The 17571-nt window shown below is 38.8% G+C and overlaps 1 protein-coding gene across 1 annotated transcript; it reads right to left on the bottom strand.

The window, feature by feature from the left end:
* Positions 1-8626: 8626 nt before the first annotated feature.
* jdp2b (Jun dimerization protein 2b) lies at positions 8627-15117 on the bottom strand. The gene is made up of 4 exons (XM_063001046.1): positions 15077-15117; positions 12426-12580; positions 11068-11172; positions 8627-10695 (listed from the first exon to the last, which is right to left on the bottom strand). Exons 2-4 carry the CDS (start codon positions 12576-12578, stop codon positions 10510-10512), a joined length of 444 nt encoding a protein of 147 aa, XP_062857116.1. The 5' UTR covers positions 12579-12580; positions 15077-15117; the 3' UTR covers positions 8627-10509.
* Between the last annotated feature and the right edge of the window lie 2454 nt (positions 15118-17571).

The following is a 17571-nucleotide window of genomic DNA, read 5'->3' on the forward strand; positions in this document are numbered from 1 at the left end:
GAAAGAGTGGAAAACATGCAAAGTGACTGCTTTTGGTTTTTCTACATGGATATTAAACATCGACTACAGCAAAAAAAAAAAAAAAAAAGACTGTTTAGGGATTTCCTCAGTCACTGTCCGAACATTCAAGATGAATCTGGTATCTGGCAGCCTTTAAAAAAACGTGATGTCATTAATCTTGTAATTATTATCCATTAATATTTGCATAACCAGAATCAGCTTACAGATTATTTAAAGAATGGGACTGTGCTCAGTAAAAAGTGGTATGATATGGTAAACACACTAAGAGAAAGTACACCAACCAAAAGGTCATGTGTGTGTGTGTGTGTGTGTGTTTTGCGGGTGTTTCCCCGGTGGGCTCAGTGTGTGTATCAGCAGCTGTAGCTCTCCATGCTTCAGTTAATAAGAGTAGAAACTTTATCTTTCTGTGTGTGTGAGTGTGTGTGTGTGCGTGTGTTTGTAGGCCGATACAGGAGTTTCTGTGGCCTCCTGGTTACTGAAAGTGATGCTCCTGATGCCACTTACTACCAATTTTCCCTTTTCCTCACCCAGTACATCTGGTAATAACAAATTTTTTGTGATGTCATTACATGAACTGCTGTAACGTAAAGTTTTGAATGATTTTAATATCTGAAGGTGTCGTTTAACATCTGGTACCAGCAGATCTGTATGTCGCGAGGTGGATCCAGATCACCTTAGCCTTTATGTCCAGTGAGTTTTGGTGGGGTCAAATATTAACAACAGGACTGTTATGACATGATTCTAATAGACTATAGAAAGCTTGGTCCACCCCTTGTTTTTTGCATTTTCCCCAATTTTCCTCACAATCTAGTTATATCCAATTACCCGATTGCATTAAGCTTCCCCTCTACTGATGTTGACCTCCACCTTGACCGAAGAGAGCCGCAACTAACACATGGCCCCTCTGACACGTGTGCAGTAGCCGACTGCATCTTTTCATTTGCACGAGGCGAGTTCATATGTGGATCAGCTTTGTGTACGGAGACACACACCCTGATCACACATTATTCCTCGTCTCTGAATCAGCTAGCAGAGGTCGTAATTGCATCAGTTATGATGCAAACAACCAGGAGATTCGAACCGACAGGTTTGAGATGTCAGGTCTGGTGTGCTAGCATGTTTTTACCTCAGCGCCACCTGAGCACCCCACCTTTATGCATTTTTACATGTATTTTATTTTTACAGGTTATAGAACTTCCTTTTTAAACGATTCACAGACTAATGTACCACATAAATGTAAATAATTTTTACAACAAATCATTTAAACCGGTTGAAATGATTTGGTCCTGTGTATTTAAATACACTGCCTTTTTAGTTAATTCATCAATCAGTTCTCTTAGGAGTAGTGCCAGGTTTACATTTCACTGCAGGTTGTACTTTGTATTTAAGTGTTTATGTGACAAATAAATCAAGCTTGAATCTTGAATGGTGAAATATAATGCTATGGGGATGTTTTGCTCCTGCAGAGCCTGGGATTCCATCAGGGCCGGCGCTAGGGGGGGGCTGAGGGGGGCATTGCCCCCCCAAATTGTGTCTTTGCCCCCCCAAGCACAATGCTACGGCTATTTTTAAAATGATCTCTGAACCAATCACAAAAATGCATTTTGTTTTACAGTGTGAAGATATTTCCTTGCTTATTCCTGATTGGCTCTTTGAGTCATATAAAAATCGGCAGACTGCCCCAAACAGTTCAGTTCGGCAGTATATGTTCTGTTAGTGTGAGCGAGAGGCAGGTATACTGGTAAACACTTTTGTTTTACAGAATTAGTATTCTTTTGTTTTCTTTATATTTTAATTTCCCAATAATATAAATATTCTCACTCATTCCTATTTCCACGTTTGAATATTCTCAGTCTGTGTGTAGGTACATTTGTCAGCTTTGACTTAAATTTGTATTAAAGCCTTTCAAAAAATAGAGTTGTTCTATTAGTAATGGCAATTTAATTAAGGGGGCGTATTAAAATGAAATACAATTAGATAATCTTTTTTCTCCATTTACATAATCAACATGTATTTTTTAATCATTGGGTTTTAAGTTTAAGTTCGAAAACATGCATTTTTATTTCTTAACCTCATACATCACTTTAAGCCAGTATCAATAGCTTGGCTGTCATCATTCATGCACAAATCAAGCCTTGAATATATTTCTGGCTTCAAAAACATGACTATCAACATGCCCCCTCATTAGGTTTTACTGCCCCCCCAAGCAAAGCAGTCCAGAACCGGGGCTGGATTCCATACAGACCAGCATGTGGAGTTTCCTGTGCTGACTGTTACATTTTGAAATTTTATTTTACATCTGAAATAAATGTGAAGCAATGAATGTGTAGAATTTAGACGCTGCAGAAAACCCATAATAAACTTTAAAAAAAACCCTGAACGTCATAAAGGTTTTTTGGATAAAGAAGTTTGACTTCCAACCATTCAGTCATAAATAAAGAACAGTTGCAGACATCATCGACATTGACGATACAGAACTGTCGAGAAACTGACAAGCGTTTGTCAACTTTTGGCCTTGACTGTAAATAACATCTTTCCTGTTTTCCTGTGCTTTCATATTCACGTAAAGTGCTTTAAGAAATTTGGTCATAGTTTATGGAAACAGGTCAGGCAATACGGGCACCCCATAAATTGTGTGTGTGTTTGTGTGTATATGTCTATGTGTGTAGGTGGAGATCCAGTAATTGAAGTACAGCAGAATTGCCATTCACCTCTAGGTGGTTTCTCATATTTGCTCATAATAACATTAATGCACCAGAGAAACCAAACACTTTCTATTTCAGAGGAAACAGAGCTGTACGTTTAATTCGTTATTCAATAAACAACTTTTAATAGTTCAACTGAAACAAGATGGCACAGCTTTAATTAATAATCAGATAATGAATATATTGTTATCAGTCACAAGCCCACAGGCTCTTCTTACAGGTTCTAGAACATTTTGCTTTATATATTGATTGGTTCTGCCTGCATATATATACAGTATATATATACAGTGTATCACAAAAGTGAGTACACCCCTCACATTTCTGCAAATATTTCATTATATCTTTTCATGGGACAACACTATAGACATGAAACTTGGATATAACTTAGAGTAGTCAGTGTACAGCTTGTATAGCAGTGTAGATTTACTGTCTTCTGAAAATAACTCAACACACAGCCATTAATGTCTAAATAGCTGGCAACATAAGTGAGTACACCCCACAGTGAACATGTCCAAATTGTGCCTAAATGTGTCGTTGTCCCTCCCTGGTGTCATGTGTCAAGGTCCCAGGTGTAAATGGGGAGCAGGACTGTTAAATTTGGTGTTTTGGGTACAATTCTCTCATACTGGCCACTGGATATTCAACATGGCACCTCATGGCAAAGAACTCTCTGAGGATGTGAGAAATAGAATTGTTGCTCTCCACAAAGATGGCCTGGGCTATAAGAAGATTGCTAACACCCTGAAACTGAGCTACAGCATGGTGGCCAAGGTCATACAGCGGTTTTCCAGGACAGGTTCCACTCGGAACAGGCTTCGCCAGGGTCGACCAAAGAAGTCGAGTCCACGTGTTCGGCGTCATATCCAGAGGTTGGCTTTAAAAAATAGACACATGAGTGCTGCCAGCATTGCTGCAGAGGTTGAAGACATGGGAGGTCAGCCTGTCAGTGCTCAGACCATACGCCGCACACTGCATCAACTCTGTCTGCATGGTCGTCATCCCAGAAGGAAGCTGACGCACAAGAAAGCCAGCAAACAGTTTGCTGAAGACAAGCAGTCCAAGAACATGGATTACTGGAATGCCCTGTGGTCTGACGAGACCAAGATAAACTTGTTTGGCTCAGATGGTGTCCAGCATGTGTGGCGGCGCCCTGGTGAGAAGTACCAAGACAACTGTATCTTGCCTACAGTCAAGCATGGTGGTGGTAGTATCATGGTCTTGGGCTGCATGAGTGTTGCTGGCACTGGGGAGCTGCAGTTCATTGAGGGAAACATGAATTCCAACATGTACTGTGACATTCTGAAACAGAGCATGATCCCCTCCCTTCGAAAACTGGGCCTCATGGCAGTTTTCCAACAGGATAACGACCCCAAACACAACCTCCAAGATGACAACTGCCTTGCTGAGGAAGCTGAAGGTAAAGGTGATGTACTAAACCCAATTGAGCACCTGTGGCGCATCCTCAAGTGGAAGGTGGAGGAGTTCAAGGTGTCTAACATCCACCAGCTCCGTGATGTCATCATGGAGGAGTGGAAGAGGATTCCAGTAGCAACCTGTGCAGCTCTGGTGAATTCCATGCCCAGGAGGGTTAAGGCAGTGCTGGATAATAATGGTGGTCACACAAAATATTGACACTTTGGGCACAATTTGGACATGTTCACTGTGTGGTGTACTCACTTATGTTGCCAGCCATTTAGACATTAATGGCTGTGTGTTGAGTTATTTTCAGAAGACAGTAAATCTACACTGCTATACAAGTTGTACACTGACTACTCTAAGTTATATCCAAGTTTTATTTCTATAGTGTTGTCCCATGAAAAGATATAATAAAATATTTGCAGAAATGTGAGGGGTGTACTCACTTTTGTGATACACTGTATGTATATATATATATTAGGGCTGTCGAAGTTAACGCGATAATAACGCATTAACGCAATCTCAATTTAACGCGATTAAAAAAAATAGTGCCGTTAACGCAGATTCTAATTCATGTTGAGACTTGACTTGTAGAACCAACGTTTTAATGTCGGACTTGCCACCGTTGTTCATTTGCGGTTTGTTAAAATAATATAACTGAGCGTCGTAGGGATGCACTTGCATAATAAAGAAATAAATACACGGTATATTCACAAGTTGTCGGGAGCAAAACACTTTATTAACTTAATCTGTTACGGCACTGAATACCGGAGTCAAGCACGCTAGTCCATGAACTATGGAAGCCCCAAAAGGGTCAAAACACACTCACTTCGTGTAGAAACGTCCACTTTTCACATTTCACTTAAAAAACCTTGTTTTCTATAACATTTACACAGATTTTATTTAATGCGATTAATCGCGATTAACTATATGAAATTCTGAGATTAATCGCGATTAAATTTTTTAATCGTTTGACAGCCCTAATATATATATATATATATATATTTTTTTTTTTTTTTTTTTTTTTTTTGTTTGTTAATGCATTTTCTCCCCTTTTTCTCCCTTTTTTGCGTGTTCAATTGCCTGATTGCGTCATGCTTCCTCTCCACCAATGCCGATCTCTGCTCTGATTGAGGAGAACGAAGCTAACCCACGCCCCCTCCGACACGTGGGCAGCAGCCGTATGCATTTTGTCACCTACACTTTGACGAGTGCAGTGCAGCTCAGCGTTGTGTACGGAAAGACACACCCTGAGACACACACCTCTTTTCTCATCTCTGTGCAGGCGCCATCAATCAGCCAGCAGAGGTCGTAATTGCACCAGTCATGGGAGAGAGACCCCATCCGGCTTAGTCCCGCCCATATCTGAACAACAGGCCAATCGTTGTTCATGTGGCTGCTCAGCCTTAGCCGACAGGCAGAGCTGAGATTCGATACGATGTATTCGAGATCCCAGCTCTGGTTCCAGCGCTGAGCCACCTGAGCGGCCGTAGATCTTTTAGCTTGATATATTAATTGGTTCTGCCTACAGGCACTCTTCTTACAGGTTCTAGAACTTTAGGCTTGATAAATTGATTGGTTCTGCCTGCAGGTTTTAGAACTTTTTCCTTTATAAATTGAACTGGCTTTGTTCATGGGCACTCTTCTTTAAGATTTTAAAACTTTTTTAGAATTATGAAATATTTAAGCATCTAAAAGCACATGATAGTCTAAAGCTTGTTTGACTGTGAACAGTGACACCATCAATTCATGGCAGACCTGTCTTTTGGTATTTACTGGACTGCATTCCACTATATGGAAAAACTTTCTCATAGCATAAGGTGACCGTTTGAGTTTGAGTTGAGTGTCCTTGGCAAAAAGACCACCGTTTCATATACCTTGCACTTGCAGGAAATTGTTTGTATTGATGATCTTGGGAATTAAAGATGGTTAAAATGCTCTTGTGAAAATGTATGATCTGCTTTCTGAGATGTGTGCAGAGCTGCTTAGACCTTACATTGTAATGCGTGTGGCCCAGTCTAAAGGTGTAAGGCAAGGCAAGGCAAGGCAAGTTTATTTGTATAGCACCTTTCATACACAGTGGCAATTCAAAGTGCTTTACGTAAGGAAAAAAAAATCATTAAAAGCATTAAAACATTCCTGAGATCTAGAACCTCAGGAAGACTTCTTGCAAACATTTAGTTACAATTAAGACAACATGAAATTCAAACAAGAGAGATAAAAAAAATTAAGGACATGAAAAATTAAAAGAAAATATTGTAAAGTATAACCTACAATTTAGGGAATATGAAATTAAAACAAGAGAGATAAAAATTTAAGAACATGAAAACTAAAAGAAAATATAGTCAAATATACACTACAATTTAGAAGAGCATGAAAAACTAAAAGAAATATGGTAAAATGAGGGTAATAGCAAAAATTTCGAGCTCAATCATAGGCACAAGAAAAAAGAAAAGTTTTTAACCTGGATTTAAAGATTTCTACTTTTAAGGAACATCTAATATCTCCTGGCAGTCTGTTCCAGTTATATGCAGCCCAACAGCTAAATGCTGCTTCACCATGTTTAGTTTGGACTCTGGGCTCAACTAGCTGACCTGAGTCCATGGATCTAAGAGATCTACTGGGTTTATATTCTCTAAACATTTCTGAGATGTATTCTGGGCCGAACCCATTCAGTGATTTATAGACCAGTAGCAGCACTTTAAATTCTATTCTGTACTCAAACTAGCCCCATTTATATGGACACAGGAAAGTCATCAGCTGCAATCATTATCAGTAATGAGGAATTAGAAGACTTTGCTATCAAGTTACATTACATTAGAGAACTTTCTACACCTCATGGAAGACGTGCTGGCTGAAGAGGACAGCAGACTAGCACAAACTCTCTGCAGTATGGGTGAAGCTATCTGATAACTACATTCTTACACACAGTCATAACACACCCACAGGAACCTGCTACACTGAAGTATTATTATACCACTTGTGCAAACACCTTGACTCAGAATAGCACCCAACCAGGCCAGTGGACTAGAGTAAGAGCCAGCCAAGCAGTATTTTATGTTTATTTTCAGACAGAAAATTCATTTACAGGACATTAATTACATTTCCCCTATAAGTGTATGTAAACTTTTGCCCTTAACTATAGATACTTGGTGATTACTGGTACTACAACCTCCAATGTTTCTATGAGCTGTAATTTTGTCCAACTTTTTCTCCCTCTAATAACATTTTATGTAATAATGTTATGATAACGAATTTGAATTGATCAGCTTTATTCACCATTTGGATAACACATCTGACCTTCTGTTCATCAGCTCCGCTTCTCAGAATTTATCACTTTTGGCTGAACAAGTGTGTGTCGTGGGCGGCTGGCATGAGCGTGTGTGTGCCACCTTGAGAACACTCTGGTTTTGACAAACAAACAGAAACAGAAGGATAAATTATGAGCCTAGGGACAAGTGGAGGATCATCAAAATATTCCAGGAACAAACAGAAACAGAAGGATAAATGATGAGCCTAAGAACAAGCGGAGAATCATCAAAATATTCCAGGTACTGATTAACCAAAAAAGGTTTAACCCACAATTCCTCTAATTGCAACTGCAATCCATCATTCAAAACATGTCGGCTTTGCACAGGGTCTGCAGGATTGATGTAGTTAACAAGTAATGGAAATGTGCTGAGTTTAAATTACCTTACAAATTGACTCTATACTTGAATGTGAAGCCGATTTTACAAAAACCCAGACTGGGACACCACATCTGGGTGACATGTAAAGCTTTCATTAGTAATGGCACGACTTTGTGTCTTCCACGCATGTAGCTTCACACGGTTCAGCTCTTCCACAGCAGCTGTGGGGTTTCCCCATCGCTTACTACCACTGGGTGTTCTCCTCCAGGGTTTAAGCAGTCCCACCCAGAGGACTGTGGTGAGCTTTAGTCACCAAAGTTGGGCTGTTGCTCTCCCAACTATAGGCCGATGTGATCACGGTGTTCTTGCCATCCAGTGTGACTCTTGCTGGCGGAAAATATTTAACAGACCAGACACGATCAGCTCATTTCTGTCTCAGGACTGCCTACTTGGATTAACAGTGAGGACGATTTGAGGAACCCCAACGGCTTGGACAGATCCAGGATCCAACTCCATTTAACACCTATAGGCTAAATTGGATTGTTGATTGTAAGCCAGTCATTCTCATCAAGCATCACTGCCTGACCTTATAAATGCTCTTTTAACTGAATGGCCGAGAGTGGAGGCTGTGATAGCTGCAAATAGAAGACCAACTCCGTATGAATGCCCATAGTTTCAGAAAATAAGCATGTGCAGCAAGCTCATAGTCAGGTGTCCACAAACGTTAAACCATGAAGTGAAACACAAAGGCCTCAGTTATTTATGTGAAATTTCCTAATATGGGAGGATCATAGTGAAACAGTTGATCAATTGTGATGATTAAAAACCAGGTGATTCTCACTAGCTGATTTAGATTTCATTTTATTTCCAACGTACAAAAAACATCATTTAGAAGCACAGAGACCCGTGAGACTCCGCACAGCAGGTCTCAGCAGATCAATAATAATAGAGTATAAAATAACACAGGAAATACATTTAATTGCATCAAGTGAGAACAATATTACATTTCATCTTATTATATTCCATAAGTGCAGGAAACATACAGTACAGAATCAGAATCACTCCAGTGATTCGATTGGAGGATTTTAATGCTTCATAGCAGCTGTTTAAATCTTCTACAGGAAAACTGCATTAGTGAATCCAATCAGAATCCCATCAAACAGCACTGATCAACTAAAACCTCTGGTAATAGTTTCATCTGACCAGGTTAAATTTTACATCGGATTGTTTGCATTCAGTATCGTCGTAGGAAATGGGTCGTGTCTTGAACAATCCTCATAATATCAATGCCGCCATCTAGTGGCTGCACAGAGAACTGTACAGTACGATTAAGTGGTTTTGTTTCCATCTAGTGCTTTTCGCTTCAATAATGGCAAAAAAGAGCAATGTTGGCATTATTACAATGTGCCAGTTATAATCAAAAAATAAAAAAAAAAGCTAAAGAAATACGATCAAACAAATGGACAAATTAGAAAAATGAGCAGCAGGGCTATCAGCCGTCTGGAACCTACACAGACACAATTAGCTATGTCTGAGGGAAGATGGATAGCCAAAGCCCCAATCTGAAGGATTGGTACCCTGTTCAGGGTATTCCTGCCCGGCGTCCAGAACCAAACCCTCTGCAACCCTGAGTAAGAATTAAATTAAATTGCTGAGTCTGAAGCTTTGTTTATTGGTGTTTATCTACAAAGTGAAATTAAAGTAAACGTCATTGAATTAGACAAAGAATTGTAGGTTTTTATTGTGCCATAATAATGACCCTAATCTCTCACGATTTTCCTGTTCTTGTTTGCAGTGGCTTGTTCCCTGTTTAGTTCATTTATTTAAACCCTCTGTGTTTGGAAGTTGGCGCACATGAAATATTGCATCGTTTTGGATTCAGCTGTTGTGCTATTTTCCTATTAAAAACAAAGTATTTACCTTTTCTTGTTGTTAATCTATTTTACTGCTGCATATAAGGTAACACAGTAGAATCAGCTATTTTACTGATCACATAAAGAGTTTTTTGGTAAGTAAACGGAACATTAACAGTTATAAACCTTATAACTGATTCACTAAAAAAGTAACGAGCTGTAATTAGTTCATCTGATTGCTTTAAGTGCACTGTACCTGCACCACTATTCTTCTCCATCATAGTAAATAGTACAACACCATGTATTAATCAAACACACTAATCCCTCAGTCCAATCCACCAGAAATCATAGGATTGGCCTCTCAGAGAAGGACACTTGTGATGCTCGTTTCTCTTCGTCCAAAATGAGGACTCTTGGAAGACATTGTAAATACTATAGACTTGGCAACTTCCACATAAACCGAAGACAGATGGGGTAAATACTTAAGTGTCCACAGTAACAGTATTGTACCGGCTGTATCTTATGTGCAATCCAGGGAGACTCACGGAAGCCTGATTAAGATGACTCAGATTCCTCATACGTATCATATCTCCATCCTGCTTCTCCTCCTGCTTCTCTTCCTGCTTCTCCTACACGAAACTTTCTTGTACTTTGGTAACAGAACATGATCTTTGTGGTTCCCAAGTAAGTTTGCATGGTAAAAGTGAAGCAGCATCTGATCATCCAAGCAGCTGCATCTTAATCCCTCAGGCCGTGTCTCAATCTCTTCATCTCATGAGTCTTGCTGGAAAATGAACTCAGAATGTAAAGCAGAAATTCAGCTCCTGGTCTGGGCTCAGAACCAATTCAAGCTCCGTTCATCTCTACACGCGTCTTTGTAGGACCTCACTTTGTCGAGACATGCTCCAGCAGAGGGTTCTTCTCGCTCTCGGGGGTTTGGACACTGTCTCTGCGGACGATACAGGTAGGTCTGTGCAGGTTGAGCATGTGGACAAGACGCTGGCGTTCTTGCTTCAGGAGCTCGATCTGAGATTTCAGCTCGCCGTTCAGCACCTCCAGCCTCTCCGACTCCTTGAGAAACACAAACGAACATGAGGAATCAGTTTTTTTGCTTTAACTAAAACATCTAATGTTTAATGGGTTTCTATATTCTTCTCTGCTCTCAATGATCTAAACATTTTCACTGGAATTGAAGACTCACACAACTGTGTGTAGAGTGCCTAATGCATTACACCACTGTGCAACACACAGAACTAGAATTCTGCCTCTGGAGGTCACAAACTAAACTACAGCAGATCATGCTTTCCTTAGCAGAAGCACTAAGATTGCGTGTTTGTTGATTCTGATCTTGGTTGTTTTTGATCAAACACTCCTGATGTAGAACTAACACTACAAGCACTCTAATGTGTAACTGAGGAAGTGGTTTGTTTTGCTGAATCGTACTTTATGTAGGAAGTCGGTCCGCTCTTTTTTCTTGTTTCGACAGCGAGCTGCAGCCACTTTGTTCTTCTCTCTCCTCCTCTTCCTCCTTTCATTCTCATCAGCAACCTGATACAAAAAGAAACAGACATTTAGAATGACAGTCGCTTAGAGAAGAAAATGTTATCTAAATTTTTAAAGATTTTAATTAAATTGAAGAAATACTCCTAAACAAATATACAAAATAAAAATGGTATTAACATATGTACACTTTTAAATAAATAGAATATATTACAAACACACGTGGTTTCATTTGACGTTTATAAATTAATTATGGTATTAAATTTAAGGTGTTGAGTGTATTTTTTAAATAAACTCTTGTTACAACTACACTTTTTCATCATTATGAAGACAAAGAATAGAAGAACAGAAAATTATAAATATTAAAATAATAGATTTAATGGAATATTACATTTCTGTCTGAAAATATTGGATTTTGATACCACTAGCGTTCAGTGTCTTTCGCTTTAAGGCAAGGCAAGGCCAGGCAAGTTTATTTGTATAGCACCTTTCATACACAGTGGCAATTCGAAGTGCTTTACATAAGGAAATCTAGGATCTAGAAACTCAGAAAGACTTCTTGCAAACATTTAGTTACAATTAAGAGAACATGAAATTAAAACAAGAGAGATAAAAAATTAAGAACATGAAAAACTAAAAGAAACTATAGTAAAATGAAGACCACACAGACCCAGAGCCACACAGACTCTCAGTAAATAATAATAAAAATAGGCCACACAGACCTTGGGCCACACAGACCCTGGAGCCACACAGACTACCCTTAAATAATAGCAAAAAACTTGTATGTAGTACATAGCTGTTGTTAAGCTGCATAAAACAGGCCAAAATATTATTTTTTAACAGCTGGTGACACTATTACCTGAAATTATCAGTCACGCCCTAACCTCTGTCACAAGGGTGCAATGTCATTGATGCATAGCACCCAAAAGCAGTGCATTTGTAATGCTGGGTTCATGAGGTGGATCACATATAAAAAAAAGTCTGTATGCAATTTGATTTCTGAGCCAGACGGGGGCGCCATGAGCTAAATAAAGAGTGGAGTCACTCTGACTGGTTTAATGGGTGTGATTATTAACCGCAGTGTGCACAAAGTGAAAAGCATCAAGTATGAAGAGCATAAAGATCAAGTATAACGAGTTTTGTGCAGAAACTCCAGTAACCTGCACTAAGCCATGACCTCAACACCAATAAACACATTTAGTATGAATTGGAACATTGGTGTGTGTGTGTGTGTGTGTGTGTGTGTGTGTGTGTGTGTGTGTGTGTGTGTGTGTGTGTGTGTGTGTGTGTGTGTGTGTTACCTCACTCTGTAGAAGGCTCAGAGGTCTCTTGTTGGTGTGCATGAGCTCGGTAGATGTGATGGTGGTCTGCAGGTTGAACATTTCACCAAGTTTGAGCTGCTCGCTCAGTGTGGAGGCAGGAAAACCCGAGAATGGTGACAGAGTCGGCATCATCACTGCAACACAAACAGAAACATGGACTTAACAAAATTCTACAGAAAACATCTTCACACTTATGATAAAAATTTCATTCGGAACAGAAATAAAACATCCTGACACATTTGTAAACAATAACTGACTATAATAAATTGACAGGGGTTTACATCAACAGGACTTTTTTTCCACTGCACAGCACCCTGTGATACAATACAGTCTTAGATCTGTGATGCCACATTTAGTGGTTGTTCCTATTACAAGGTGGCCTGTACTGTGCCAGAGTACCTGTACTAAATTTGGTTACCCTCCTTGATCAGGGACCAAGTGTACTGAAGTGGGCCATACAGATGAAGAGAGGAACAGCGCAGACTGGTTATGATAGGCCAAACTATCATCACTAAAGATTCCAAGAACCATATTTACAACCAGATTTGATTAACAGAATGATTAAAGTGGCGCAGTGACAAATTAAAAGTTTATTCAGCGCTACAGGGAATTAAACATCACAACACCTACTCAGGGTTGCGGTGGAAGCACATGGAGGAAACCCATCTAGACACAGGAAGAACATGCAAACTCCACATTGAAAACAAAGAACATAGTCTGGATATTCTGATCTTTTGTTTGGAGAGACACATCATTACATTTGAAGACTACTTTTCCAGTTCCTTTACTCTTGTTCTGCTGAGGGCCTGTACAGTTTTTACTAACTGCTAGATCCTTTGCCATTAATAACTAATCCAAATAGGCAAAATGTGTTCACCAATTTGACCTGTTCTCCATTAACTGTGAAGTTAGTGGTCTTTTTACTCTTCTATTAGTTTATTACACATATATAAATACAGCAAACAAGGTTATTAACTTTCAATTAGAATTGGTAAAAGTTTTATATTCTACTTTGTCAAAACATTTGAGTCCTTTCATAAGTTTATTTTGTGTTTTCTAAATATTTATGAGGTTAAAAATATACACATCAACTTTAAGTATTAAATTAGTGGTGTAGTAAGTTCTATAATTGTCATTTACCTTTCTATCATGGCCTTATATGCCCTCGTATTACTAATTATGATTTACTACATCTGCTGCCTTCTCTGTGTCTATTTCAATAAAACCACTCACTACACCCATTACAAAAACATGCAACTGCAGGATTTGTCAAGGTTAAAAAAGAAAATGCAAACTGTCACCTTATTATAAGAGGAAAAATATCAAATTAATCAGATATAGTCTAAAAAGAGTAAAAACAGTCTGCCATGAATTCGAAGCTGTGGGATCATGGAACAATATCCACAGCCAAGCAGGCTTTACATCGACATGGCCTTGGTGGCTGCCACACATGAAATCTACTTCAGAAAGCTCAAGTGAAGTTTGTTCCTGATTACATAAAAAAGCAGAACTATGGGCATCGTGTTTACATATAACTTCTAAGATTATGCCAACGTGAAGCTTTCCTGACTGGCATTCAGGTTTTGCATTAAGAATTTTACGTTTCAATTGTTCATTCACAGACAAGAAGCGGTTGTAGAAAATCATTGAAATCCCAGGACGGTCATGACATGCTTCATTTTATTTAGCTGTGTACAATCATCAGTCCATGTGTGAAAACTGAAACTAAAAATCCTTCCGAGAACAAAAATAAAAAGTAAAACTATAGATGCACGTGTAAAACTGTTAAACAACAAATAATATGTGAATTTATTTATACATTTATTAGGATTTTAATGTCGTTTGGTTACATTAATGACAGAACAGGTAGTTACTGGTTACACAAGATTAATCAGTCAAACACAGTCATGGACAATTTTGTATCTCCAATTTACCTCACTTGCACGTCTTTGTACTGTGGGAGGAAACCGGAGGTACCGGGGGAAACCCACACAGACACGGGGAGAACATGCAAACTCCACACAGAAAGGACCAGGTCCGCTCCATCTGGGGAACGAACCCAGGACCTTCTTGCTGTGAGGCGACAGTGCTACCCACCTAATATGTGAATATAAACTTAAATAGAAAATACATTTTCATTACAAACTATGTTCATTGTGTTGATGCATGGTCTTTAGAGATGCAGTTTGTGTTGAACTGCATGAAGCATTGAATTTGCATTGATGCACCAACATGTGGACTGTGAATGAACTAAAATGTATTTAAAAATCTATAGATTTGGAAAACAAAACTATACACATTATTATTCTAATACAAAACGTGCAGCTTCCAATAAAAACACAACCTGATCATTACATACAGCACTGCATTTACATCCAAAGCGACTTACAGTACTGTGACAGTATACAGTCTGAGCAATTGAGGGTTAAGGGCCTTGCTCAAGGGCACAAGAGTGGCAACCTGGCAGTGGTGGGGCTTGAACCAGCAACCTTTCGATTACTAGTCCAGCACCTAGGCTACAACTACCCTTTGCGATTCACTTTCTGTTCATGTATTAGCCTTACTGTGCACCATGTTTTACAAAAACAACTCTAAATAGTATTTTAAAGATGAATAAAGCAGTGACTCACCTGCGTTAGAGTTAATATTCCAGACCCGGCGTGTTAACTGATCAGTGATGTTGCTCTAAATGTGCTCAGCAACGTTGCATCAGCGCCTTTATATAGTCTCCTTTTGGAACGCGGAAGACTACAATCCGTGACGTTGGTCATTAAAATAGACCAAAACAAGCCGAAAGTAGATCGACAACGGCAGTTAGCTCCGCCCCCTAGCAACCAAACATACAGATCATAGGAGAAGCTCCGCCCCTGAAAACCCAGACACGGCACAGACAGAGCACATAGGCCCCGCCCCTAGCAACCAAACACCGGAGCCAGAAGAGCTGTAAGCTCCTCCCCTTAGCAACACACAGACACACACAAACACACAAACACACAGCGTGTAGAGTTTCTGTTTGGTGAGGAAAGCCCTCGCGCCCACGCGGGTTTCCCGCCATTCAGACTGAGGAGATTCTCACAGAGAGAAAATAAACAATAAAATAAAATATCAACAACAAAAACGTTTCTATTCAGTCAGCGTTTACCAGAAATGTCCTTCCAAATGTGCAGTGGATTCAAAAAGTATTCAATTTATTTATTAGGATCATGTTTTACACACTTTGGTTACATTCATGACAGAAACGGTAGTTACTCATTACCCATGATTCATCAGTTCACAAGTTTAATGTCAAACACAGTCAAGGACAATTTAGTGTCTCCAATTCACCTCACTTGCACGTCTTTGGACTGTGGGAGGAAACCGGAGCTCCCGGAGGAAACCCACGCAGACACGGGGAGAACATGCAAACTCCACACAGAAAGGACCCGGTCCGCTCCATCTGGGGATCGAACCCAGGACCTTCTTGTGGTAAGGCTGAGCTACCGTGCCACTGAAGTGTCTTTTTTGATGAGGTATAGACGAGGAATGACGACTTCGTTGACACGTCTTATTTGTAATTAATTAATAATTACAGAATAAAACCCAAAAAGTATTCAAACCTTATGACTTTTTGCACACACATTGTAAAAACCTTAATATTTGTTTTTAATTTGGTCTTGCAGTGTTCTGCCATTTTTCACTAAAGTTAGGAACATTAATAAAAGTACATTTTTGCATTTAGATGTAATTACATGTCTACCAATGTTGTAATACTTTTTGTGTACACTTTCTTTTAAAAAGCTCATTAAATAAATCTAATAAAGAGTTTGTAGCATGTCATGACCCACCTTTGATTACTTACCCATTTAATGACGTAGCTATCACCATCTCTAGTTACCTATAACCTAATATGTCAACATGTAGTTTAACTTTTAACAGAAGCCATATGTTAACTAATTACATTAGAAGTTTTAGTTTAGTATTTAGTAATGAAGTTTCGAAACTACTTAATTAAACTACCTAATCTTAGACAGGGTGGTAGCGGGTCCAGTTTTACTTGGAAAACCATAGTGAAGCAAACATGTTTTCATTAAAACAAGGACCATTTTCTCTGAATAAGACCGTGGTTGTCACCCCTGTGGACAGAGATTTTGACAAAAGTTGAATTCTAATGAGGCTATAATTTTGAGATCTTAAAATGGGGTCATTTGCCAAAAAAGGGTTAAAAAGCGCTGGATTCAAACAGCTGAGCTTGTTATTGATACTGTACCTTCACTGTATGTGCAAGCCAAGTTCTGCATTGTCAGCAATGGTATTAACTATTTTTAAATAATATTATGATGGTAGTTTAATTTATTCTTATTCTTCTTTTTCTTTTACTTCTTCTTTTCTTCTCCTCCCTCTTTTTCTTTTTCTTCTTCTTTTTTATGCTTTTAATGTTTGTAAGTAAAAATACTCCTGCTTACTATTGGAAGCATTTACTAATTATAGTCATATTCTTTGCCAAATAGAAAGAACTGTCTAGTGAAAATAAAGAATTATGTAATAAACCCTGTGGAGTTGCGTAAACACTGGTGTGACGACTTGGTGTGAGATAAGAGGCCACAATGTAGGAAGCATTAGGAAGTACAAAGTTCCTAGTGGTGTTCCTGGAGCTTGTTTTATGCTGGTTTAAACTGATCAGTGCTGGTCTCTTGCTAGATTAAACTGGCCAGTTATTGTTTTACAGCAAATTAAAGTAACTATTTCTATTTTAAATGAAACTGGTCAAAGCAAATAATAATAATAATATTAATAATAAGACTGTTGGTCTAATGCCATCAGCGTGCTTATCTGTTGCTGAGAGAACAGCTTGGCCACCAGCAAAAAGCATTAGAATCATGATGGCCACCACCATCAGTTGCTCTGACCAGTTTAACAGTTTAAAATCGATTTGTTTTACAATAAATCAGGCAACTGAAACTGTTGGTTCCTGAGCTAAGTGTCTAATATTTGTGTGAATTATATAAGTATAGCCACCTAGCAGAATCCATTGCTCATTTACTTGTTAATGACTGTAAAATTAAATAAATGAACAAATGGAATTATACTTTAGCTTTCAGTTCACATGTAACAATTGGTTTTATCTTTAATTTCAGAGATGGATATT

Source organism: Trichomycterus rosablanca, chromosome 9 (assembly GCF_030014385.1).
Source record: "Trichomycterus rosablanca isolate fTriRos1 chromosome 9, fTriRos1.hap1, whole genome shotgun sequence".
In the NCBI taxonomy this organism is placed as follows: Eukaryota; Metazoa; Chordata; class Actinopteri; order Siluriformes; family Trichomycteridae; genus Trichomycterus; species Trichomycterus rosablanca.